Consider the following 25,580-nt stretch of genomic DNA (forward strand, 5'->3'; position numbering starts at 1 on the left):
TTGAAGATTTCAATTTACTTGCAGCCTTTAAGTGACCACGCCATGAAGGACAGGTGGAGTCAGTCCTGGCATAATCGAACGGCGCCGGCCAAATAGATGGGCGGCCATCTATTTGGCCGGCGCCACAAAGAGCAGTCCCGAACCATATTATCGAAAAAGATGGCCGGCCATCTTTCATTTCGATAATACGGTTGGGGCCGGCCAAATGTGAGAGATGGCCGGCATCTGTTTTCACCGGTAATGGAAACCGAGGCCGGCGATCTCAAACCTGGCCAAATCCAAGGCATTTGGTCATGGGAGGGGCCAGCATTTGTAGTGCACTGGTCCCCCTGACATGCCAGGACACCAACCGGGCACCCTAGGGGGCACTGCATTGGACTTCAAAAATTGATCTCAGATGCATACCTTCCTTACCTTGGGTGCTGAGCCCCCCAAATCCCCCAAACTCACTCCCCAGAATTGTACACCATTACCATAGCCCTTAGTGGTGAAGGGGGGGCACCTCATGTGGGTACAGTGGGTTTTGGGGTTTTTTGGAGGGCTTAACATTTACCACCACAAGTGTAACAGGTAGGGGGGGGGGGTGGGCCTGGGTCCACCTGCCTGAAGTGCACTGCACCCACTAAATACTGCTCCAGGGACCTACATACTGCTGTCAGGGAGCTGGGTATGACATTTGAGGCTGGCAAAAAAATATTTAAAAAAAATTTTTTTGGGGGGTGGGAGGGGGTTGGTGACCACTTGGGGAGTAAGGGAGGTCATCCTCAATTCCCTCCAGTGGTCATTTGGTCAGTTGGGGCACCTTTTGAAGCTTGGTCCTGAAAAAAGGGATCGGGGGGGGAGTGAAGCTGGCAAAATGGCTTGTCAAGGCCGGCTTTCTTTTTTCCATTATCGGGAGAAGCTGGCCACCTCAAAGCATGCCCCCTGTCCCAGCCTTGTTACCCTACCGAAATGTCCCCTTGAAGTTTGACCTGCTCCGCGACGGAAAGTAGTTGGCGCCGGCCAAATAGGCTTTCAATTATACCGATTTGGCTGGGTTCAGGAGATCACCGGCCATCTCCCGATTTGTGTCGGAAGATGGCCGGCGATCTCCTTCGAAAATGAGCTGGATAGTTCAACTTTGCTAAAGGAGCTCAGAACATTGACATCTACAATGGGAAAAAACTGGGACCAGAACACTTGGTCTTTTGACATGTTGATCATCTTATCTTAAAGCATTTCAACATAGTGCATTTCACTGTAACAGATTTTTTTCATCAAATGAAATAAATATGAAGTCTTGTGTAATCAGGCAAATCTTTCATGCAAGTATTTTTGGAGTTCCTGGGTGAGCCTCATACCTAGAGAAGAGAACCAGATGTTTGCAAATTCAAACATACTGCAGGGATAATTCCATAATTTGACACCAAGAAGTAGGCGCATTGACGTAGTGGTAAGGTCTTATGCAGTAACCATGCGGTAATCATCTACGCACGTATAATGACGATTACTGCCCGGTTTTTGCCGTGCGCCAGAAATAAAAATTATTTTTCCAGCATGCATAGCGGATGCACATCAGAAATGAAATTACCGCAAGGGCCACACGGTAGCTGGGCAGTAACTCAAAACTGATGCGCATTGGGCATGCGTAGGCACCTGCACGGCTAAGTAAAAGGGCCCCAGAATGACAGGATATGGATTTTGTGGGGAAATTAGTAGGAACGTTTCTGAACTCGTACCATCAGGTGTCTGCAGAATTTCATTGTTCTGCAATGGCAGAACTTGTGAGACTAAAACAATTGCTATTGCTAATGACTGAGTTCTCCAAAATATGCTGCAAAATTCAAACTACAAGTTATAAAAGGCTCAACAATTTTTAAAGCAAGGTTCTGTGCAAACTTTCTCGTGTCCCTTGCCATTGGTCTTTAAGACAGGCATGCATCTACCATAATCCATCAGAAAATTATGCCAATTGTAGCACTCTGTCATCATAACTAACTTGCTAGTCTCTCTCTCTCTCTCACACACACACATATACACACACACACACACACACGCACACAAGGAGTGGCACTGGCTGCACATACTGTAGCAGGACATGTTTAGCTGAAATAATATTTAACCATCTCTCTGACCTCATGTGCAACTGTTTTTAAATCAGTCTTCCCTTATTTTCTAACTCCTCTTACTCGCTTACTTATCTATATGTTCCATGTTTGCTTATACACTACAATGTCTATTAAAATGTTTGATTATGTATTGTGCTGGCATTGTAAGTAATATACTGTGCCATACTTTGTATTGTTATTTGAATATTTTTACTGCTGTAATTGTCTATTGCTTATGTTTGACTTATTGTTGCTGTACATCGCCTTGAGTGAATTCCTTGAAAAAGGTGGTAAATAAATCCTAATAAATAAATAACTGGAGAAACAATTTCCCTTAACAAAGCTTTTTATCAAAAATAGAATATAAACAAAAAAAAAGTGTGTTAGCTTTCAGTTTTTTTCCAGCTACCATCCAATGCACATGATCCTTTACCATAACTGGTATTGCCTAAGTCATCTTAAAGTGAGCAAATAGGTCTGGTGCAATATTAAAAGACAGCTGTCCTACTAGGCATGAGTTAGAATGCTTAACATAGCTGTGCTATTTAGTCATAGACAATGGAATGCAGCTCTCACATGTCGTACTGATTCACTTATTCAGTGTGGTTAGAATATGAGATACTTTTATCTTCCTTTATAAGATTTCAGACACAAGATCTGGGTAGTTAACATGTTTGGAATGAGAATACATCTACCTCTGAGTCTGAACTAGGAAATACATGGCTTCCTAGGTTGGAAAATTACCTCACTCAAAATTCTCTCACAAATATATAAGGCAAGCTGGCTTGGTAAGTCTCAGCAGGGCTGACTGGGATAGTTGCAGGATTCATCTGCAGGGAGTACTACATCTTACTGCTGGCAACCATGAAGATGCTGAAAGTTGAAGAGCTGGTAGGTTTAAACCATTTTTGTCAACAGCGATCATCATTATAGGGTTGCAGTTATTAGGATCATCATCTCTTTGGCCAAGAAACATTAACTGGCACCTAGGAAGCTGCTAATCAATTTATTTGTTTAAATTAAAAGTGACAAGATATGGAGATGCCCATGAATCTCATAGAGCAGAGGAGTAGCCTAATGGTTAGTGCAGATTCAATTCCCACTGCAGCTACTTGTGACTCTGAGCAAGTCACTTAACCCTCATTGCCCCAGGTACAAAACAAGTACCTGTATATAATATGTAGCTTTGATTATAACCACAGAAAGGTAGATGTCAAATAACATTCCCTCATCACAATGATGGGCAGACTGGCTAGGCCATATGGTCTTTATCTACCTACATTTTTCTAAGTTTCTATTTTCTAAAATACAAGGTTGTTTTTTGTTGCTGAAAATGGTTCCAAGTCAGAAGTTTGCTCAGGCTTGACCATTTCAGCATATTTTAATGTGATACTACTTTACTCAACACAACACAGACCTAGATTTGTTCAGTAAGATTAGGAGGTATATTTCAAAAACAAAGTATTGGCTATGACAATATTTTGGTATTATATGTTGAACTTACTATTTGAAAAGACTCAACTACACTGTCAGGAAGAATACTTGACAAATATGTACGTGGTCACAAGGCTGTGGTGATATCTAATTGTTTTTGCTTATGGAAGAAAAGCCTCTGTATGTCCCCGGTCACTGTTTTTGATTTTTGTGACTTAAAGGGCTCTAACTCTTCAATGGCTAAAAAAACAATCCATATTTTGTACTTTTAATTTTTTAATTTTTACTTTTCATTTTTGTTTATTTAATGCAATTTTATTGTTTTTTTAAAAGCATATAGCACTTATCTGTTTTGTCACTCCTTTTTGTGTATCCGACGGGGTCCCGTTTCGCCTAATCGGCTTTATCCAGGAAAACTTCATGCATATACTTTATATTTGTTGTACGTGCAGCATCTCTTCTTGTCGCTGGTTCAAAACTTACTATTTAGGCTATGAATTCTATAGAATTTTTAAGTGTAAATATTATTTTAAACAAATACATGCTTTATAGGCTAGTATTCTGTATTCCATAGTATTTTTGTAGGTATATGAAGAGAGGGAATTCAATGTCCTTACTAAGTCACATTAATAACTACTTGAGAGTTCACAAGTTCATTTATAATGACGGTCTTCAACTGCAAGGACAATACTGACAGAGGAGGTTGAATTCGGTTTGTAGGTGACAGGGAAGAAGAGTGAAAACATCAAAACCCGGAATTTCCTCTCCGAGGACTTTAAGAGTGGAGAATACGAGGCTGCTATATCTTTAGAGAAACATGAGGATCTGAAAACACTTCCAGAATCATTCCTGAGCCGTGAAAAAAGACTCTTACAAGAGGAAAAACTACTGAAAGCAGAGGTAGGAACAGAAACTGGTTGAATCTTATTCTCATTAAGGTGATCATTTTTTAAGGTTAGGAAGTCTGGAAACATTTGATTATACCATAATTACAAATATAGGGGCCCTTTCACTAAGCTGTACAAAACAGTGGCCAGTGCTTTCCCCAAAGCGGGGCTTTCCCATGTGCTGAGGCCATTTGTAGCGCAGCAGTAAAATGGCTCCATTTTCCCTATTAATGGCCATGCGCTAATTTCCCCATTAGCACGTGAGCATTTACCAACATCTATTTTCTAGGCCTTAAGGGTTCATGCGCCAGTTCTGTTCTAATAGGAGAGCATGCGGCTGCCCTAACCAATTAGCATAGAACACGCCTACTCTCTGTCCCACAGACATACTCCCAGTGCTAAAAAATAAAATGTATTTTTAGTGTGTGGGAAGCACGTGCCAATCCTGATTCTACCTTTGGATGCCTGAGTGTGCCCTACGGTAGTAGTTTTTAATCTGTGGTACACATGCGTTAGCGCTTATTGCAGCTTAATAAAAGGGCCTCATAATCATTATTCATGTTTTGCTGCAATCGTATTCTAAAAATTCTAAATAAAGATACATAGGTTAGGCCAGTGGTTCCCAAACCTGGTCCTAGAGGCACCCCAGCCGGTCAGGTTTTAAGGATATCCACAATTAATATTCATGAGATAGCTCTGCATGCAGTGGAGGCACTGCATGCAAATTTCCCTCATGAATATTCATTTGGGTATCAGGACCAGGTTTGGAAACCACTGGGTTAAGCAATTATTGTATGCAAAAATACATTATTACTTTAACAAACGTTTGCCTAAAACTTTTAAAATTGATATAATTATCATTTACTAATGTGTGTTATTCTTAACGGGGGCTATTTACTAAAGGCCTTTTTTTAACACGCTGTAGTAAAAGGGGCCCTGTGGTGACATCGGTGCTTGGATTTGCCATGTGTCAAGGCCCCCTTTTACTGCAGCGGGTAAAAGGCTTTTTGAATAAAAGGAAATGGCCAAGCAGTAAGTTAAACAATTGCCGTGCGGCCATTTCTGGGGGAGCCCTTACTGCGACCTATTTAGGAGGCGATAAGGGCTCCCACACTAAAAATTTGAAAATATTTTTTAAACTGGAAATGGCTTGTAGAAGGAGAAGGAACCATTGCCAGACTCCTGTGGTAGCCCAGCGCTAGTGCTGAACTGACACGCGGCAAGCCTGTGTTAGGCTTGCCGCAGCTTTGTAAAAGGGCCCCTAACTGTGGTTAAGTTGAATTATCATGTGTTAATATGCATTGCTGCAAGTTTGTAAATGAGGCCAACAGGCTACAGATTTCTGGAACATATCAGGCTTAAAAAAAGCTGTATCCTTAGATGACCCATGTTTCAAGGAAAAATTTAATGCTATCATGAATTCTGAAAATTCTTTGAGCTTTTCCACTTCAGTGCCTTTCAGTCCCTATCAGTGACATGCTGCCTCATTGGCAGCTGTGTCTGCTTGCCTTATGCTTGTGTATGATGTCTTTTGTGGCATTATAATAAATACAGAACAAAAGCTTTCAATGAGTGCAATAAAATGTATGAATCTTGTTCCTAACATAATTGAGTCCAGAGATTCAAAGACCTTTTAGAATAATGGTTAAAAATTATAACAATTATGAATACACAGTAATATTTTAATTAGATTAAGATAATTATTACTACTTATCATACATAGCTTTGAAATACTATACAGTGCAGGGGTTCCTAAATCTTCATGTACTAGAGATACAGGATATGGAGGTTTTTGCATGGGTAGGGGACCCATGACAGGTTTGGGACGCCCTGACATACCGTTATGGTGGTATGTTTAGAGGATAAAATGACAACACAAACGAAAGAACATGAATCCTCGCAGTCCCAAAATCACGACAAACACTGCGAAGGTGAGAAATAAAGGTGGTTGTTTAATAAAGCTTAGCTCGAGTTATCTGCAGCAGGACCCATAGGAATAAAATGGGCCCTGCTGCGGATAACTCGAGCTAAGGTTTAGTAAACAGGGGAGGAATGAAGATAGATGATGTTCAAGGAATAAAGATTTATTCTCAGACATCCAAGACTCGACACAAGTCATGTTTTGGCCAAAGTGGCCTGCTTCTGGAGTCTAAAAACAATGAAACAAACAAGTTATAAATGATTGAGTCTAAAATAATGTAAAACTAAATGAGGGCCAACTAAAAATGATATAGTAAAGACCAACATATGTACAAAATATAACATACTTAAAGGCATTAAGAATAAAATAATCAATCAATCAATCAATCCTAAAGTGCATATTTAATACATAATTAAAAAATAAGATACATAACAGCTTTTAGCAATCCAACAAATAGAAAAATTAATATCTATGAACATAGAATCTAAAAAGCATCAACAACAAAACATAAGGTTGTATATTAACAACATAAATATTAGAAAATGGAAAATATCCCTCCGTGGGAACAAAGAGTTTGCTCAATATTGGGGATGCTCAAGCACCCAGAGAGCTGGCTCCTATGGTGTATATAACCTCATGATTTTAGAAAAAAAAAAGAAGCTCTTTTCCACATATGAGAGGCATAAAAAACTTTTTTAAATGACCTACTCAGAACATACGATACAGGGTTTTAAAAGGTGCTGTGGTATGTAGCTCCCAGCCTCAGGACCATTGATACAATGAGCAGCAGGGCCGGTCTTAGGCAGAGGCGACCAAGGCGACCAAGGCGGCCGCATAGGGCCCCGCGCCTAAGGGGGCCCCGCTCTGCCTCCGCTCTGACCTCCGCTCGCCTCGGATGACCGTCCGCATCATTCATGATGATCCCGCGGCTCGGCCACTCCACTTCTGGGGAGGGGAGGTTTCATGATAGCATTGTGCTTATTATTTCAATCAGTTTTTTGTACAAGTTTAGCTTCATTTGTCTTTATTTGAAATTTCATAAATAAAAAAAAATTCTAAAAATGGAATAATCTTATCAATGGGGTGGAGCAAGGGTGGGGCGGAGCTAGGGCAGGGCTAGGATGGGGCCCCACCAAATTGGTCTGCACAGGGCCCCGCACTTGCTAAGACCGGCCCTGATGAGCAGAATAGAAACAGTGGAAGTGAGGGCCATTAAAACATTAAAATAGAGGAAACATTTCCAGGTAGTTGCAAAACAAGGCTCATGATGGTGGCACCAGAATCCCAGCACTGGATGACTAGAGAAAGGAAGACCTACCAGGCTAAAAATAAAATAGGATTCAAAGAACATGTCATGGAAGATTTACAAAGATGAATTTATTTTATTTGCTGAGATTTGATATACCGCTCTGAAAATTCTATCAAAGTGGATTATAACCAAAGGAGCAAATAGGTTAAATAAAAATAATACAAGAAAATAAAAAAACACAGGCAAACAAACAAAACATCAAACAATAACACAAAAGTATCTAAATGGGAGGGAATGAATTAGCACAATGATAAAAACCTGAAAAGACCTTATCTGAATATAATGGCAAAAGTTAGGAGGCAAAAAAAAAGCTTAACAAGCCAAAGATTAAAATCATGTCTGCCTAATTGCTTGCAGTAGATAGGAAATCGGAGAGACTGGATGGATTCTGTAGTCTTTAGCTGCTTTCATGACTTTTTCTTTGAATAGCACACAGAGGGAGGGAGTTATCAATGTGGGCTACTGTTAAGATGGGTTGTTTCACCACAAGTCGTGCTATTTTAGCACATGATGTCATTGCATAAAATGGGACCCTGTGTTAAAATAGCATGACATGTGGTAAAATAACCCATCTTTACAGGAGCCCACGTTGATAACTCCCCCCCCCCCCCCAGGTTGTACAGCTTCCTTTAATACAAAGCAAAATCCATTCTATTGACCATGTCTTTGTTTCATTTAGCTTGTTAAGAAGAAATTAGAAGAACGGCCTAAACTTGAAAATCTAGAAGATCTCCAAAAAATTATTTCCCTAAAGAAAAGGAAAAAATGCAAGAAAGTGAAAGTACCTGCTGAAACAGAACCCGAACCAGAAATTATAGTAAGTTTATTATGAGAAAAATGTCATTTTAAAGCATGTTAGAGAACTTGCTGCAGACTCTGTACCTGAAAAAATATGATCATATAAATATTCTTTATCAGACAGGATCTGTGGATGTCCCTACTTTTTTGATGGCTGCGTTGGAGAATAAATTACCAGTAATTGAAAAATACTTGTCCGACGGTGGAGATCCAAATGCTTGTGACGAGGTACTGTTGAACTTCCATTGTAAATCTTTGTTACTTGTGTAAAAGCTTCTAACACAATGTAGTTGAATCACTCATTTCAGTATTAGAAAATATCTAGAGGTGAATAGCTACAGTATCTGGGCAGGTTTGCAAATAAATGTTTTCTTTTTAAAGTCAGAAGCATGGAATAGGGCAAAAGTAGGTATTTAATAAAGCATTCTGGGTTCACACAACACATTAGCTGCCTGGTTTTCCTATGCACAAGCACCATTATTGCTTTATAGACCGACAAAATCACTCTGGTAGTGTCAGGTCCCCCATAGAAAAGAGTGGGGAAGCCAAAGTGAGCATGCTTGAGTCATGATGTCTGCTTGGTCTAAAGCACAGCTTCCCAAACTGTTGGTCAGGACTCCAGATGGGGCCACAAAACCTGCCTTTGGGGTCATGACCTAGGTAAGCTCTTCATAGATGCATCAATATTCTTCATTTCCAGGAAGTCACACAAATTTATTTGGCCACAATCATGGGGTCACAGCCACAAAGACATTGGGAAGCAGTGGTCTAAAGGCAAGAAGCTGAAACCATCTGCCCATGCTTAGTTCACTGAAACACAAATATTTGATTCTACATGAATCAACTGGCAAAATCTCAGCACTTACATGCATGTGAAAAGTTTATTGTTCAAGAGAAGTGGGAAGTGGACCAATGACTCCAGAGAAACGGGATACCGATATAAAATGAAGTACTTTATTCACAGACTCAACACAGCTGTGTTTCAGTGCCTTAGCACCTTCTTCAGGAGTCTTGTGATATCCTTGATGCTCAGAAACGGTATCAATGTCAGGTGGTCTTAAAAAAGACCTTTGTGTTTAATTTTACAGTTGAGCGAACGTTTAAGACCACTTGACATTGAGACCGTTTCTGAGCATCAAGGATATCACAAGACTCCTGAAGAAGGTGCTAAGGCGCTGAAACACAGCTGTGTTGAATCTGTGAATAAAGTACTTCATTTTATATCGGTATCCCGTTTCTCTGGAGTCATTGGTCCACTTCCCACTTCTCTTGAACAGTACGTTTTTCGTGGGAGTAAGTGTTTATCCATTTAGGTGTATCACCCCTTCTGTGAAAAGTTTATTACATAGGAAGCATGACCATCAGCGATTTAAGAAGATAAACCCTATCCCTACCCTCACTGTAGTTGATTCAGAACCACCACAGTTGTCATTCATAATGGTTTCAGAAATAGTTATACTTACAAATAGCACCACTTAAATAGTTATATACATCTTTCTATGATTCTGAGTATTGTGGTAGCCTGATAGCTCTGGTATGATTGAATCAGGCCAAAGTAACATTGGAAAAATAGGGGCAAAGTGAAAAGTTGCATTTGTCCCATGAGGGCATATCATGGGGTATCTTTAGCAGACAAATCCTGGTGGTGCAATAGGCATAACTGTACTGCTCCAGAGGGCACAAAACACTGAATATCTGGGCATATCCAGGCATGCACTGGCTACCAGTACTTACTAAAATGCTGGCTGATAATCAGCCAGAGCCAGGATAAGACTCCTGCTATTTATATGGGCATGCAATCCACATGTGTAAATGCCTCTACTTACACATGCAGATACCATACAAAGCTTCTAAAATAACCTCCATTGTCTTGAAAAGTAGCAGAAAGATGAGAACCACCTCAGTTTTGGTGACTGTATTTCTAAAAACATAAGAGTTGCCATACTGGGACATACCAAAGGCCCATTAAGCCCAGTATCCTGTTTCCAATAGTGGCCAATCCAGGTCACAAGTACCTGGGAAGATCCCAGAACAGTAAAACAGATTTTATGCTGCTTATCGTAGAATTAAGCAGTGGATTTTTCCCCAAGTCCATCTTAAAAGGAACACCCTGAAATAGATTCGTAAGACAATTGTGAGAAAAGACCAGATGTGTTTTAAAATGCTTTTTATTGTAATGAAGAGCTGTTTTAAAGCATCACTTCAGCTTCACTTTATTTATTTTTATTTTATTAGGATTTATTTACCGCCTTTTTGAAGGAGTTCACTCAAGGTGGTGTATTGTAAGAATAGATCAAACATGAGCAATTTATGCTTAATATTGAACATATTGAAACTCCTGCATAGTTTGATTTTATTTCATAAACTGCCATTGGTCAATACACACACTGAAAAATGATTTAAACCCGATTGTATTACACATAATAATATATTTTTTGATTTCTTTCTATTAACAGTACAACCGTACAGCATTGCACAGGGCATGCTCAAAAGGACATATGGTGATTATGGAAAAGTTAATAGAAGCTGGAGCTCAAATTGAATTTCAAGATATGGTAAATTTACATATATATTTATGCCTTTAATATAAATAATAAATAAATATGAAAATATGAAAATGTATACTGTATGTTTCCTTTGTGTAGCTTGAATCAACTGCTGTTCATTGGGCCTGTCGTGGAGGAAGCTTAGAAGCCCTCAAGTTCTTGTTAAACAAGAGTGCAAACATAAATGCTAGAGACAAGGTAATTAAAATTCAATTCAATTCTTGTATACTGCTAATATCCCCTTTCCAGGGTTCAGTGCAGTTTACATTCTAGGGGGCCCTTTTACTAAGGGGCGTAGGCACCTATGTGCGTCCAATGCATGTCAATTTGGAACTACTGCCCAGCTATCACATGCCCCGGGTGGTAATTTCATTTTTATCGCACGTCCGATACGCATGCCAGAAAATATATTTTATTTTCTACCCCATGGCGCTAACTGGGCGGTAATCGGCAATGCGTACACTGACAATCACCGCCTGGTTAATGCGTGAGACCTTACCGCTAAGTCAGTGGGTGGCGGTAAGGTCTCAGGCCCAAAATGGACGCACACCAGTTTTTATGTTGCCGTACATCCATTTTCGGACAAAAAAAGGCCGTTTTTACAGGCGCACTGGAAAATGGACATGCACGCATCGAAAACACACGCCTACACAGCGCAGGCCATTTTTCAGTGTGCCTTAGTAAAAGGACCCCTAGGTGAGACAAAAGCAGATAGTGTTCTTGTGAGGTATGAGAAACATTTGAGACCATTGGTTTAATGCATGAGACTAAAAACATTAAAGAAAAGGATAATGGATGATTCTAGGAAGTAGAAGTCATGATGGATTATTATGAAGCAGTCTTCGGGAAGAGAAAGGTTTTTAGCCTCTTCCTGAAGTTGAGGTAGCTGTTTTCTGTTCTGATGGGAATAGGTAGAGAGTTCCATATTTTGACTCCAAGTACGGGGAATAGAGAGCTGAAAATCTTCTGATTTCGAATTGTCTTTTGAAATGGTGATGCAAACATTAGTTGAACTAAAACTATATTTCATTGAAAACTGTTGACCAATAAGTACATTTGTGTAGTAGTATCAATTAGTTTGTTGCAAAGATGTTTTTGTGTTTCTGAATATATGTTTTCTTTCTCTGTGCTTCTCTTCCAGTTGCTCAGTACTCCTTTACATGTAGCTGTTAGGACAGGCCAGTATGAATGTGGTGAGCATCTCATTGCCTGTGAAGCAGATCTGAATGCCAAAGACAGAGTAAGTTGCTAGGTTGAACTTCTCTTGATTGTGAGAAAGTGAATAATTTATTAAAGAAAAAAAAAAGCCATACACATCCCACCTTGCTGCCTTTCTCTTTGATCTGGAGTAGTAGAGGTGAAAGTGAGATAGTTAATAACTCGCTGGCCATAAGGGCTAGAGTTACTAATGTGCTCTACCGCATTGCCATGTGCTGTTATTAACATGCGATAGTAGTAACTAGGTCCCATTTCATGAAACAATGTACACTAATACAGGGGCGTAGCCAGACAACAGATTTTGGGTGGGCCTAGGCAAGAAATGGGTGGGCACCAAGTGTTCTTCCCAACCCCCACCAGAAAAATATCTGAGCTGGCGGGAAAACACTTCTTTCCACCTTGGCAGTCTGCAGTAGGCATGCGCTGAAAACTGAGCATGCACAGGTGCCAGTATCGTGTTGAACAGCATTTTAATTACTGTCAGGGGGATGTCTTCAGCTGGCGGAGCTTGGGATCCCCACCAGCTACCGCTAAACATGTGCTACTGTTGGGTGGGCCTGAGCCCTAAGTGGGTGGGCCCTGGCCCACCCAGGCCCACCTGTGGCTATGCCACTGCACTAATATATAAACACACATTAGCAATTCTAGTTCTTAGCAGGATCTATTTCAAAATAATTATATTTAAAAAAAATGGAAATTGAATGTTTGTTCCTCTGATGGTTGTGTACTGCTATTCACACAAGCCTGCCTAATTAACTTTTGGTCACACAGACCGGAATATTGCTTTACATTAATGTGTTGATTCAAAATATTTATGAACCAATTTAGAGATTTATGCAGGATATTTGTGGTTATCTGCTATCATATCCTATGATAGTAGTATTTTAGCACAATTCATAACCAAATAGATTTTACCTATTATTTTCTCTCTACTGTCATGTTTTATTAATTACCCTGGATAAATGATTACAGTGCTCATTGTGGTAAATGAACAGTGTAATTATTTATCAACGAAGGCTGTGATTTTGGAGACAGCACCAATTATTTGTTTAAAAAGCAGTTCTTTGAAACGTATCTGGAAAGCACTGATGTGGTGGTTAAATCTGTCTATCCATATGAAAATTTTTGTTAAAGTGGACCAATCGGACGCATGCTTTCTGTGATGTCCAACTCACATCCTGGAATTTACCCTATAGAAATTCATCAGAAGCTGATTAAGGAAAAGCTGACGTGTGCTACAAAATCTGTGCTTGTACACATTTTGACTATCTTACTATATACTTAGGGCCCCTTTATCCAAGTTGCAGTAAAAGGGGCCCTGTAATAGCGTCAGCGTGTGGATTTGCTGCACGCCAAGGCCCCTTTTTCAGCAGCGGGTAAAAGGCAAAAAAGGGGAAACAGCTGTGCCATGTGGCCATTTCTGTCAGTTCTTACTCCCACCTATTTCAGAGGAGGTAAGGGCTCCTGTGCTAACCGGGCAGTGCACGGCGCCACCTGATAACCGCTGGATAAGCCCTCAGCGCTAAAACAAAAATTATTTCACTGGAAATGGCATGTGCTGGGGGCAGCACTACCTCCGGCTCCTGTGGTAGTGCCAGATTAGTGTGCGCCAACACTGCGGTAGCTCTACCACAGCATTGAAAAAGGGCCTCTTAATGAAGCACTATAATGGATAGAACTTGAAGTCATATAAATAATTGTAACGATTTAAGTGTTTTATACCTCAAGCCCCATTATTACAATTTTATTAGGTCTGTTATAAGCATCATTTACAAAATATAAAAAGAGAGAAAGAACTGCATCACAGACATCTATGCCAATTATAGTTTTTATTTACTGCAACACTCTTAATACACCTTTATCATAAATGTATTTAGTATTGTTTACTTTGCTCTTTTAGGAAGGAGATACACCCATGCACGATGGTGTACGACTCAATCGTTATAAAATGATGAGACTTTTAATAATGTATGGAGCAAATCTATCCATCACAAACTGTGTAAGTTATGATAAAGATACTTTCAACAATATTTACAAATAACTTTAATCTCAGTCAAGTATTGATCCTGATACATCCTCACAATGCCAGCTGGTTGATAAGGGCTGGATAGTGTTTAGCAAAACCATAGGACCTAAGGGAGTAGGTGGGCAGACATCTTTGCTAGTTTTTGGTCAATAGTCTTGTAAGCCACTAGTGGTCCGTAAGTCCACATGTAGACCACTAGTCTAGTGTTTGGTGTACGGGTTAGGGTTGTGGTACCTGAATACAAAGGTTGTGGGTTCAATTCCCACACAGTGGGATTGTGAAAACCTGTGGGGGAATCCACTGCTTTCCCTGGGATTGGTAGCATAGAATGTTACTACTAATAGGGTTTCTGCCAGGTCATGTGACCTCAATTTGCCACTGTTGGAAGCAGGATACTAGGCTAGATGGACCATTGGTCTGACCCAGTATAGCTATTCTTATATAATATATTAGCAGAGAGAAGCTGGGATTTGGATTAAGTACCCAAGATGGCAAAAAAAAAAAAAATCAAGAAAAAACTAATTCAGATATAGACCAATGTTATACAAGTGGTTATGTTTGTAGGGCTGGCAGATGGGATATATCCATACCATAGTAAATCAGATAGAATGGGCCAAAAGATTTTTATCTGTTGTCATCTACTCTGTTGTTATTCTATGCATCCAACAACTGTGATGGTTAAAGTAGTCTCATATTCAAAATGCTATTTGGTTTATTGCCAAATCATGTGAAACTTAGTTAGCTGCATAATATGGGCTAGTTTATGTAAAAGGTGCTATCATATTAAAATGTACAAACATGCATTACTGCTGTTAAACCAGCAATTGCTCTTTGTCAGCTCCCCATCCCCAGCAGTTTCAACACTTGATCCCTTTGCAATACTAGCCATCATGTATTCCCCAGCCAGCCATTCCCCTTACCACTCAGCCAGTAATCCCCAGTCATTCTACCATCACCTGTCAGCTAGCTTGCTCTGGTTTCCCTATGACAGGGATCAGTGTGGGAGTTCGAGAACAGTGCAGTTTAAACTAACTGAGAGCTGCATGGTGCTGACTGAAAAGGTTGTTCTAATAGTTTAATTCACTCACAGATGTCACAGGTTAAAGCATGACAATCTCAGGTGCTATGCCAAAATATGGAATGCCATGGTAACTTAGTGGCTTAGGAGATTGTGTTGATTCCTGGAGAATTGAGCAGTAATGTACGTATGGTCCATCCCAAATGTGGCTCAATATGACTTGTACTATTGCTGGTACAAAGTTGAAGCTACTAGAAGCAGCATAAAAAAGTATTATTTAGAAGAAAACTGAATGGTTCAGAAATAAGTACTCCGTAGTACAAAAAACAGAAGAAACCAGTCTTCGCAAGAAACAACAAACAAAACAGCGAAGATGACTGACAAAAATAAAAATAATAACAAATCAAAAAAACAAGACTATATAAAAAAACTCAAATTTGTATATAAAAATATAATAAAAATCATGTAAAAAAGGGGGACGACACTTTGGTTGTAAAATTAAAAATAAACTTATTAACCAAAGGATAGCAGAGAGAAAGGGACTCGACACAGCTGTGTTTCGGCCCATACAGACCTGCGTCAGGAGTCTTCTCACTGTATGCTAATTCTTGTACTATCCAAATTGTAGAAGGGATATATGTGTCTCTCCCTGATGCTATAGCGTTAGACAATACTTAAAACAAGTCAAGGGGTAAGGATCGGAGTAGCGTCTCGTTTTCTATGAAATCAATTTCATAGAGATGAGACGCTGCTCCGATCCTTACCACTTGACTTTTTAAAGTATTGTCTAATGCTATAGCATCAGGGAAGAGACACATATATCCCTTCTACAATTTGGATAGTACAAGAAATTAGCATACAGTGAGAAGACTCCTGACGCAGGCCTGTATGGCCGAAACACAACTGTGTCGAGTCCCTTTCTCTCTGCTATCCTTTGATGATTTTTATTATATTTTTATATACAAATTTGAATTTTTTTATATATTGTTTTTTTTTTTTTATTATTATTTTGTCAGTCATCTTCGCTGTTTTGTTTGTTGTGGTTCAGAAATAAGTTAGATCTAAAACTTCTATTGGCTGGATGATAAAATATATCCTTGTCACTGCTAACAGCTTCTTGTACTTTACTGTTTCCGCTATTGATTCAAGATAATTGTGTTATCAAAAATTATTTATAGTCTTGTCATTTTAATTTATTTTATGAATCATGACTCAATTGCTCAATTCCAAGCAGTACTTCATTAAGGGGTTCTTAGTGCGTGCTAAAAATAAGCAAGCACTAATTCTAGAGATGCCCATATATTCCTACGGTCGTCTCTAGATTTAGTGCACGCTAATCATTAGTGCACTCTAAAAATGCTAGTGCACCTCTGTAAAAGACTCCTGAGCTCAAGTTATTAATCCACACTTGCACAGTAGGGTTGGCTCTAATGCCCCAGAATTCAAGATTGGCTGGGCAGTGGCCTTTGTCCTAAATCTGTTTAGCAGAAATAATTCTCTCATCTTATTTAAAGCCAGCAAGTTGACAAGGAGGGGTTTAACTCAAGGAACTCAATTGTGAAGAGTGTTCTCTTGGGATTTCCACTTCAGTTCATAAGATATCCCTAAAGAACTGTTGCTTAGGGAGGTTGCTCCATAAGAGATGTCATGAGGGAGGGCAGATTAAGTCATGGCACAGTGGTAGGTAGGTAGGTAAGGTGCAGCATGAATTTCACATAGTTTATGATGGGTCATTACTAGATGTCAGATGTGTGGGAGAGTAATTTGCATGAACAGAAAACCATGTGAGAAGAGTGGAACACTTCAGTTTATGAAAAGCATAGCTGCATTCACTTCAGCATTAACATGGTATGTATATGATGATCTTTTCCAGGCAGATGCAGAGTAGAGGGAAAGGCAAGGCAAGAGCTGAGATTCTATTAGCTTGACATTCAGCTGGGTGGTCAGTGAATTAAATCTGGATAGTCAGTGCTGACTATCCAAATTCAATTTGTAAAATAGTAGACATGTTCTCTGTACAGACGCTCAACAAACAATTCCAAGAAAAATACTCAGCCTTAGATAAGACACCATTATCGGTACACACATATGACCTTACATTTCTACCAAGTACTTGACTCTAGTATATGAGAACTTGGGGTCTTTTTTTACTAAGGTGCACTAACAGATTTAGTGCATGCTAACAATTAGCATGCGCTAAATAAGACGCCCATAGGAATATAATGGGCATCTAATCATTTAACGCACCTTAGTAAAAGAATCCCTATCTGATTCATGTCTTTTGTGACAAAGGCAATCTTGGTTTAATTTCTCAACCTGTGAACATTATTGCTTGCAAATCATTATTATATAATTCTGTACTGAACAGGAAGGAAAAACCCCAATGGAGCTGGTCCTCCAGTGGCAGAACAATACTAGAGAGATTTTAAACGGAATTCAGGAAACATCGTACAAAAACTCCCATATAGCCACATTCTGAACAAAGACACTGGAACTTATCAGCTTCTACTCTACTGCTGAAGACCAAGACATCTTGATGACCAGAAACCAACTCATGAAAATACCACAATCATTTAAGAAAACAATATTTGCAAAAATGGTTTCACTACCTTTTTAGCAGAACTGTATCATGAGATAAACATGTAGACTTTCTTGTGTTGTTAGTATGTTTAAAATTCCACTGGACTTGTTTGACATGTATTAATTTATTATATTTATTTTTAATGTCTTTTTTATTAGCTATTACCTGATTACTTAGTTCTATAACCAAGCAATACTGAACTTGCGGCAGCACAGCAAGTGGTAATTTGAATCCGTGAACATTAACACTATTTTTAGTCAACTACAATATTCACAGCTTCAGACTTTTATTAGCAGCACCATATAACAGATCTAGATTAACAAATACATATGCAACTGTAATCTTCTTTCACCTGAATTCAGGAGGATATGCTACATGATATAAATGGAATGATGGCCGGAATTGACAGCTTCTGTTGTGATGTGTAATGGCAAGTCCATAAGCACCAGTGCAGAACTTCCAACAGATGGTTGGGCCATGATGGTTTTAGAGTGAGTGGCAGAGAATTCAATGCAGACAAAAGGAACAGAATGTTAGCTTCAGATACACAGGGGGAGCAAAGGTGCTTTCTGGTTTTACCCACTAAGTTGCCTTTATGTACTGAATCAAATATTAAGAAAGCACATGGGCTAGTGATTGGAAATGAATGTAAAGAAGGTAAGTGCAGGGCAAAGTCAACACAAGTGGATTAGTTCAACAGGAATACAACAAAATCTGTAGACAAGATGTAAAAGTTAGTTTTAAAAAAACAATTTGTACTGCACTTTATGTACATTTTGTACTAATGATCTATACTAATGACTAAATAAACATCTTTCTAGATTTTGCTTCATTGTTTTAAACTTGAATCTGGGACAAAAATTAAGGAATATCCTAGACTAGATTAACTCAAAATGATGTCAGTTATTTCAGGGTACTATTTCATTTCTTCTATATCCCTATCAAAATTCTTTACAATAACATTCCAAATACCTTCTTTTAATATTTTAATCCCCCCCTTTACAAAGCCACTTGGTAATGGTGACACAGCCCATGTCTGTATTACTGCATTGGCAGATGCCAGTGCAGCTTTGTAAAAAAAAACAAAAGAAAGGGGGGTAATCTGCCCAATGTCAGCTCAACATGGGTGTATTTAAGGCAAGGGAAAACGTTAAGAACTTCACACCGATTTTCAGCACTAAGCTCATAAATCTAGGCACATGAATATTGCAGGCCTAAATTTATAAGCATTACGTCTATGCTCCTGAAATAAGATGAAATTTTCAGTTGAAAACTTGAGCTCATAACTTAGGTTACAAAATTTATGAGCCTATTTCAGCCAAACTTAGAAAACATGGCTTAGGGTGCACCCTGCTGTCCTTTTTCTAGCTGTCAACTAAAGTCATATGACAGATCAGAAAGTCAAAACTCAGCTGACACTTGGAAGCCTCTGCTCTCCTAAATCATGAAAACTAGCAGAAAAATCATAAGTTGCTACACTGGGTTAACCAAAAGGTTTAACAGCAGGAGCTTTAAGGCAGTGTTTTTCAAACTCAGGGTCAGGACCTACCACTCACTAGTAGCATACTAGTGACTGAGTCAAATTCAGGTCTCCTTTTACTGCAAAGGTGTTCTTTGGGGTTTGGCAAGGAGGGGGGGGGGGGTCAGGGTCTACCAGGGGAGGTTTTAGGTCTTGGGAGGAGGTCAGGTTGGGGTCAGTGTGTGTGTGTATAGGGGTTGGGCAGGGGTCCCAAGCACCTACCATGGGGAGCAGTCTTCTTGCATTTTACAGTGCAAGCAGGCTGCTCCCCTAACGACAGGTCCAGAGCTGTTGTAAAATTTTGCATAGTAAAGATATGTGCTCAGGTCTGTGCATTGCTCGGAATGTGCTCATTTTAATACTAATGTGCTCCTTGCAATGCATTTGCATTAGGTTTTCGGAAGCTGCTAATCACACTTACTAGAGCCACAGAAAACCTAATGCAAATGCATTGCAAGTTCATTAGTATTAAAACGAGCATATTCCTGTCTAAAGCAAACATTTACAGCTCAGTCAGCTTTATGCATCGGGGCCTCAGCGCTTTGAAATGAGCCCCATACTAACCATATACTCTTGCTCTTGAAATGAAATGATCATTAAGGGATAGAGGAATATGGACGCTGTCCAGCTAAAAGTGATAATGATTCATGAGGACGTGCAACTCAGCCCAAATGGAGAGAAGCATTGGGTGAATGATCAATTGGGTGGGGGTAGGGATGGTAGAGTGAAGAGTGGATAAGGTAAAGCTGTGGCAAAGTGGCCTAAATGGTAAATAAGAAGAGCTGTGGTGAGAAAAAGGAGAATGTGCAAGAAGAAATGAGAGAAAGTGAGCAATTGTGAAGAGAAAAGGCAGTGAGCAAAATGCAGTGGAGGAGTGTACCGAAAAAGGGTAAAAGGGGAGAGTAACAAAAAACAGGGGGAGAATAAGCAAGAGGGAGAACAAGAAAGGGGAAGTGAGAACAGAGAGGGAGCTCTGAACAAGGAAGGTAGAAAGAAAAGACACAACATGTAAAACCTTCAATCAGAACTTTCAGCTTTTGATCCCGAAAGTCAAGAGATCATGAATTATAAGCAAGTTCACCCATTGAATTAACCACAAGTTAAACTATATTTAAAAACATATGGCAGGTCATGGTGGGTCAAACCAAAGGTCCATTAAGCCCAGGATCCTGTCTGCATCAATGGCCAGTACTGGTCACTAGGCAGTACCCAAGATATTCCAAGAAAACATCCATTCCTTAGCATCCCTCTGGACCGGACCAGGATTGGACTGATGGGTTGTGCATGCCTACCAGCAGGTGGAGACTGAGGGACTAAAGGAAAGCAAATTAGCAGGTAAGATCTAATTTCTCCTTTCTTGTGGTAGTTTTCTCCAAAGTCAACTTGTAGGATCTTCTCTATAAATGTGTCCAAATCGCTTTTAAATCTAGCTTTGTCAAATGTTTTCATCACATCTGTGGCAAAATATTCCACAGCCAGATTGATTGAGTGGTAAAATACATTCTTTAGTTCAAACCTGTGCTTGGAGACATAGGAGCCAACTTTTCACAATGATCAGGGGGAGTTTGTTCAATATTGGGGATGTCCAAGCACCCACAGAGCTGGCTTCTATTCTTGGAGACCCCTAGCCAGTCAGGTTTTGAGGACATCTACAATGAATCTTCATGAAATAAATGTGCATGCACCATCTTCATCACACGCATATTTCATGCAGATTCATTGTGGATATCCTGAAAACGTGACTGGCTTGAGTGAAAAATAAAATAAGCAAAACAATGTTAAAAATTATTCAGAAACGAAGAGAACAGACCAGAATACTCTAATGCCTCTGCATTGATGCATGGTGTAACAGCATCTTGACTACTGTGTACAGTTCTGGTCACCCTCTCTCAAAAAAAAAAATTATATAGTGGAACTGGAAAAGGTACAGAGAAGGATCATCAAAATTTTCCATCAAAATGAAAAATATCCCTCTGACTGATGACTGTGATATAACGGATCTGAACAGAAAGGTGTATATAAATATCCAGAAGTGGAGGAAGGAGCAACAATCAAACATAAATCACTGAGAGAAAAGAACATCACAGGAGACTAAAATTGATATTGAAAAGTGCATTAACTTCATGGAATAAGATGCAAGTCATTAAATCATCTGGCAATTCCTGTATATTCATGCAGCTTTGGCATTGCAGACTAGCCTCTTAAATATTTTGAAAACTGGATGTCAAAACAAGAAAACTCCAAAACGATACAGGATCAGCCCCAAAATGATAAAACGTAGGCCCCCTTTCACCAAGCTGCGGTAAAAGGGGCCTTGTGGTGGTGTCGATGTGTGGATTTGCTGCATGCTGAGGCTCCCTCTCACTGCAGTGGGTAAAAGCCTTTTTAGGGAAATGGCCCTGTAGTAAGTTAAACACATGCTATGCAGTCATTTTCTCGGGGAGCCCTTACTGCCACCTATTTAGGAGGCGGTAAGGGCTCCCATGCTAGCACAGAAGTGACCTATTACCGTCGGGTAAGCCCCTGGTGCTAAAAATAAAAAAATATTTTTAAAGCACTGGTAATGGTGCATGATGGGGGCAGGAACTGCCGGGCTAATGGGTCGCTATTAAGCCACAGAGGTCAACACTCCCCCTCCCTTTTTTTTTTTTAAAGCTGGCCATGGTGGATGAACATATTCTGGCTAATCAACGCTGGTATCCAGATAGGGGCAGGCCTTGAATACCTAGTCAGGTGCTAAGTGCTATATGGACAGCAGAAATATTCAGTGTTGATATCCAGATAACTTAGGCAGTGGCGTAGCCACAGGTGGGCTTGGGTGGGCCCTGCAGCACACTTATTAGCGGTAGCAGGTGGGGATCCCAAGCTCCGCCAGCTGAAGACTTCCCCCTGATGGTAATGAAAACGCCATTCTCAAGGATACCAGCACCTGCGCATGCTCAGTTTTCAGCGTGTGCCTGCTGCAGACTGCTAAGGTGGAAAGAAGCGTTTTCCCACCAGCTGAAATTTTTTTTTGGGTGGTGGGTGAAGGGGAGAACACTTGGGGCCCACCCACTTCTTGCCTAGGCCCACCCAAAATCTGTTGTCTGGCTACGCCCCTACAGGACAGTATATTTTTTGTCCAAAGTTATGTGAATAGCAGCACTGAATATTTTATTTCTATCTGGATAATATGCTGCTACACTCATGGATGCCCAGGCATTATGCAGCTAGCACTGAGGCAGTTGATAAGGACATTCAACAGCACTATCTTACAGCAGCTTCTGCTATCCATATGAGTTTCTAATTACTGATCCACTATATACCTACATCCTTGAGAGGGAAGGGCATATGATATACCATTTGAATATTTGTAAGTAATGCACAAGAAGCAAACCTTTTTCAGAGGAGTGAATGCTCTAGCTTACATAATAATGACCATAGTATGAGGCTCAAAAAGCTACACTCAGAGCAATATCAGGAAATATTTCCTCTCAACAAAAGGTGCTGGATTGATAATCTCTTCATTACAAATGCAGATGACAAATTTAGGGGCCCTTCTACAAAGGCCCAATAATGATTAGTGCACATTAAACGCTAGAAAAGCCCATAGGAATATATGAGCGCCTCTAGTGTTTAGCACACATTTTTTACCATGCGCTAAAAACAAGAAACCCGTTGTGCACAGCAGTCAAACAGTTGCTAACAACTAGAGGTGGTCATATATGATTTCCTAGCCAGCAGTCATTACACTGGAGTTCATGATACCTGGAACTTGAGTCAGAGAATTGCATGATTACATGTACCCATTTATTTTAACACAATTTTACTAGACAGTCATTGCTCACTCAGTTTCCATCATGTGGATTAAAGGAGACCTCCAGTGGCCATATACCTAATTTAACATAGGAATAGCAAAGATACTTACCTGTAGCAGGTATTCTCTGAGGACAGCAGGGTGATTGTTCTCATATGTTGGGTTGACGTCCGCGTCAGCACAGGAATCGGCATTTTGCCAGCAAAATAAAAACAAAGTTTTGCTAGAGTCTTCTAGTGTGCGAATCGCGCGCATGCGCGGCCGACTTCCCGCCGGTTGTGTGAGTGTGTTTCCTCAGTTTAATAAAAAAGCATAGAAACAAGAACAACTCCAAAGGGGAGGAGGGCGGGTTTGTGAGAACAATCAACCTGCTGTCCTTGGAGAATACCTGCTACAGGTATCTTCGCTTTCTTCGAGGACAAGCAGGCTGCTTGTTCTCACATGTGGGGTATCCCTAGCAACCAGGCTCACTCAAAACAATGAACATTGGTCAATTGGGCCTAGCAACGGCAAGGACATAACATAGATTGACCTGAAACCATAAACAAGTAACTGAGAGTGCAGCCTGGAACAGAACAAAGTAACTGAGAGTGCAGCCTGGAACAGAACAAAAATGGGTTTAGGGGGCTGGAGCTGGATTCTAAACCCCGAACAGATTCTGCAGCACCGACTGCCCAAACCGACTGTCGCGTCAGGTATCCTGCTGAAGGCAGTAGTGAGATGTGAATGTGTGGACTGATGACCACGTTGCAGCCTTGCAAATCTCTTCAATGGAGGCTGTCGCAGCCATCGCTCTAACATTATGAGCTGTGACATGGCACTCTAAAGACAGCCCAGCTTGGGCATAAGTGAAGGAAATGCAATCTGCTAGCCAATTGGAGATGGTGCGCTTTCCGATGGCGACTCCCCTCCTGTTGGGATCAAAAGAAACAAACAACCGGGCTGTCTGAAGGGCTTTGTCCGCTCCACATAAAAGGCCAATGCTCTCTTGCAGTCCAAGGTATGCAAACTGCTTTCACCAGGGTGGGTATGAGGAAGGGGAAAAAATGTTGGCAAGCCAACTGACTGGTTCAGATGGAACTCCGACACCACCTTCGGCAGGAACTTAGGGTGCGTGCGGAGGACTACTCTATTATGATGAAATTTGATATAAGGTGCGTGTACTGCCAAGGCCTGAAGCTCACTGACCCTACAAGCTGAAGTAACAGCCACCAAGAAAATGACCTTCCAGGTGAAGTACTTCAGATGGCAGGAATTCAGTGGCTCAAAAGGAGGTTTCATCAGCTAGGTGAGAACGACATTGAGATCCTATGACACTGGTGGAGGTTTGACAGGGGGCTTTGACAAAAGCAAACCTCTCATGAAGCAAACAACTAAAGGCTGTCCAAAGATAGGCTCACCCTCTACACGGCGATGAAAAGCACTAATCGCACTAAGGTGAACTCTTACGGAGTTGGTCTTAAGACCAGACTCTGACAAATGCAGAAGGTATTCAAGCAGGGTCTGTGTAGGACAAGAAAGTACATCTGCCGAGCCATGATCTGTTGAGACGCTCCAACTATGCACACCAGGGATGGGAGGTTGTCAGCACTTGTCTCAGGAAGATAAGCTCGAACTGTCTTTGTGTTCAACAGGGCTCCAATGAATTCCAACTTTTGCACTGGAGTGAGATGGAACTTGGGGTAACTGATTAAGAACCCCAGTAGCTCTAGCACCTGACTAGATATTCGCATGGACTGCTGAGCACCTGCCTTCAAGGTGCTCTTCACCAGCCAATCATCAAGATAAGGGAACACATGCACTCCCAGTCTGCATAGTGATGCTGAGACTACAGCCAGGCACTTTGTGAATACTCGGCGCAGACGCCAGACCAAAAGGCAGCACACAGTACTGAAAGTGCTGAGTTCCCAGTCGAAATCAAAGATACTTCCTGTGAGCTAGAAGGATCGAGATATTTGTATAAGCATCCTTTAAGTCCAGAGAGCATAGCCAATCGTTCTCTTGAATCATGGGATGAAGGGTGCCCAGGGAAACCATCCTGAACTTTTCTCTATCTAGAAATTTGTTCAGGCCCCTTAGGTCTAGGATGGGATGCCTCCCCCCTGTTTTCTTCTGCACAAGGAAGTACCTGGAATAGAATCCCAGCCCTTCTTCCCCTGGTGGAACGGATTCGACTGCTTGGGCAGTAGAAGGGCGGAGAGTTCCTCTGCAAGTACCTGCTTGTGCTGGGAGCTGTTGGACTGAGCTCCCGGTGGACAATTTGGAGGTTAGGATTCCAGATTGAGAGTGTATCCTAACCGGTCTATTTGAAGAACCCATCGGTCGGAGGTTATAAGAGGCCACCATTGGTGAAAAAATATCAACCTCCCTCCAACCGGTAAGTCGTCTGTTACGGACACTTTTATCGAGGCTATGCTTAACTGGAGCCAGTCAAAAGCCT

General features: G+C 40.6%; 1 protein-coding gene across 1 annotated transcript; it reads left to right on the top strand.

Moving 5' to 3' along the window:
* The first annotated feature begins 2,797 nt into the window (after positions 1–2,797).
* ANKRD1 (ankyrin repeat domain 1) lies at positions 2,798–18,652 on the top strand. Its single transcript, XM_030203050.1, has 9 exons — positions 2,798–2,978; positions 4,242–4,421; positions 8,318–8,455; positions 8,557–8,664; positions 10,893–10,991; positions 11,082–11,180; positions 12,124–12,222; positions 14,101–14,199; positions 17,613–18,652. The coding sequence occupies exons 1-9, from the start codon at positions 2,952–2,954 to the stop codon at positions 17,721–17,723; spliced, it is 960 nt and encodes a 319-aa protein (XP_030058910.1). The 5' UTR covers positions 2,798–2,951; the 3' UTR covers positions 17,724–18,652.
* The last annotated feature ends 6,928 nt before the right edge of the window (positions 18,653–25,580 follow it).

Source organism: Microcaecilia unicolor, chromosome 5, assembly GCF_901765095.1.
Source record: "Microcaecilia unicolor chromosome 5, aMicUni1.1, whole genome shotgun sequence".
Lineage (NCBI taxonomy): Eukaryota > Metazoa > Chordata > Amphibia > Gymnophiona > Siphonopidae > Microcaecilia > Microcaecilia unicolor.